The sequence below is a fragment of the Otolemur garnettii genome, unplaced genomic scaffold (genome assembly GCF_000181295.1).
Source record: "Otolemur garnettii isolate 467f Iridium unplaced genomic scaffold, OtoGar3 scaffold00086, whole genome shotgun sequence".
In the NCBI taxonomy this organism is placed as follows: Eukaryota; Metazoa; Chordata; class Mammalia; order Primates; family Galagidae; genus Otolemur; species Otolemur garnettii.
In genome coordinates this window covers 6,252,238-6,254,670 of record NW_003852481.1, presented here as the reverse complement: position 1 = coordinate 6,254,670, position 2,433 = coordinate 6,252,238, and the positions used below count along the sequence as shown (strand labels likewise).

The following is a 2,433-nucleotide window of genomic DNA, read 5'->3' as shown; positions in this document are numbered from 1 at the left end:
GGGGGCTCTTCGGAGGTCACTCTGAGGATTTGCAAAGGGCAACTATCTGCCCCCACAAATCCCAGAACTGTGAGCCAAGCCCCAAGACACAGATCGGTTTCAGAGCCTTCTGCTCGTGTTCTGACTCTGGGTGAGCCTCAGGGGCTCGTTCCATTTTGTTCTCCCTTTCCATTCTGCTAATATCCATATTCCTCCTCTGAGGATTTATTTTCTCTGGGCGTCGTGACAGACTACAATGCTAGGTTCTCAGCAATCCCCTTCTTAGCAGTTTTCAAAGTCAAGTGGAGGGCTTTATTTTTCTTAGGCTTTCAAAGAATATATAAAGGGGACATAAAAGTAAACAGCAAACACAGAACAATAATTTACATGCAGAATCTCCCCTTGTTGGCCATGTTTCAGCTCCTAATCTATAATCCCTCAGTCTCCTGAATAAATGAAAGTCTGGTTGGGTTTCTGCCTGTTCCCTTTTATCTCTGATGGTACAGCTTACCACATCTCTCCCTACCCCCCAACCATCCATAGGCCTAAATCCCAGTAAGGATGAAAACGTGTTGATTCCTTCCCTTCTCGGGAGTGGGCCTAAAGAAACATCCAGAGTAGAGAATCAGGTACCGCTTACACTTGCTGTGCCTGCACCTGGGTCCCCATTCTCCCTGTGACCTCTTTTTGCCTGCCTGCCTCCACTTACACACACACACACACAAAAAAAGAGCAAAAGGGAGGGGAAGAGCTTTCAAGCAGGAAGAGTTCAGTTGTCTTTCATCAGTTAGAAGGAAGAAATGCCATGTACATTTATTCAGATATCAGACTGAACACTGCTCTCTGCCAACCATGTTAACAGACGTTAAGGGTACCGCAGTGGGCCGGGCGAACGCGTTACCTTTCCCCATAAAGTACACAAATATCAGAAAGTAAGGTTGTGGGGAGAACTGAAGGTAACCGTAGGAGGAAACGCAGATAAAGAGGGAAGCAGGGGCCGTGTGATAGGAGGTCTCCGTGTCACAGTAGGAGCCTGGACTCCTTAGATAAGTGATCAGGAGATGATAAAGGGTTTTACACAGGCATGCAATTGCCGTTGCCATTAGAAAGGAGCCTCTGGCAGTTATGTTGAAGAATGTAGGAGCAGTCAAACTGAGACGGGCTGCCCAATTAGAGACTCACAGTCATCCAAGAAAAATAGCGCACAAACTGGGAGAGGTGATGCGGACGCCGAAAGAGCGAGGAGAACGTGTAAATTATAAAATGCTTTTAAATCTAAAATTTCAGGACGCACTGATTGCACGTTGCGGAGGAGAAGAGCTGATTTCAGGTGCTCTTGGCAGCACAGACAGTTTTCCAGAATCCTAATTCTCCAAAAATAGCCAATACACTTCTAAAATTTGTACCAATCTTAACTTTCAGTTGTATAAAATTAAAAGTTACCCTTAACTCAGAAGCAGGTCATTCATGTTGCCTGTGTCATATGGACAGACAGTAAGCTAACTAAGTGTCCTTTTTTTTTTAAAGTTACAATGTGGGAGTTGAAATGCTGAAACACTTCAAACCCATCAACGTCTCCCGATGTAAAGGTAAGTCTGCTCTGTCCCGTGGCAGGTGCTGTTGCCACATCTCTTACATGGAGGAAATCTCATCAGTCCTAATGCTAGCCATTGTAGGTTTTTGGAGCACAATTCCTAGCAGGAGTCTACGTGTCAATCACATTGGACTTCAAACAAAGAGAAATTTCACTCAAAGAAATTATTTCAAACTCTGTTTGTAAAAGATTGCATCTTGAAATCTTTATCCAAAACAAGAAAAATGTAAGAGTAGCCTACATTTGTATTTAAGCCCAGAAGTTCATCACCACCCTGGGGTCTGAGGCCCTGGGTGAATGTCTTTGGTGGACGCCATAGCTAACGTTTTGGTTTTGGCTTCCTAATTCTTTGTTGGCCCCACCTCCTAATTTTTAGTTGATGCACTTACCAATTGTATGTGGCCTCCACCTTATGAAATGTTTTATTGACAACCCCAAAGCCATGTTGCTTATGAAGTATTTATACTACCCTAGCTTTAAAATAACTTCATAAATTCAATCTATCTCATTTTGCCAAGAGTATTCATTATGAGATCTACTTTAACTTATAATGATTTATTACCACTATTTATTCATTTATTCAGCAAACATTTGTTGAGAGTCTGAGGGATATGAGGCATTATGGGCAAATGGAAAAAAATAAATTCTCAGTAAACTTGCAGTCTAAATACATTTAACCAGGCAGTGCCTGTTGCTCAGTGGGTAGGGCACCAGCCCCATACACTGAGGGTGGCCGGTTCAAACCCGGCCCTAGCCAAACTACAACCAAAAAATAGCCAGGCGTTGTGGCGGGCGCCTGTAGTCCCAGTTACTTGGGAGGCTGAGGCAAGAGATTCGCCTAAGCCCAAGAGCTGGAGGTT

At 43.8% G+C, this 2,433-nt stretch overlaps 1 protein-coding gene across 1 annotated transcript in view; it reads left to right on the top strand.

The window, feature by feature from the left end:
* NXPE1 (neurexophilin and PC-esterase domain family member 1) overlaps positions 1-2,433 on the top strand; it is an 18,328-nt gene that overhangs the window by 10,144 nt on the left and 5,751 nt on the right. Inside the window, exon 3 of the mRNA XM_003794765.1 lies at positions 1,507-1,568. Coding sequence (XP_003794813.1) covers positions 1,507-1,568 — 62 coding nt within the window. The remainder of the gene's footprint in view (positions 1-1,506; positions 1,569-2,433) is intronic.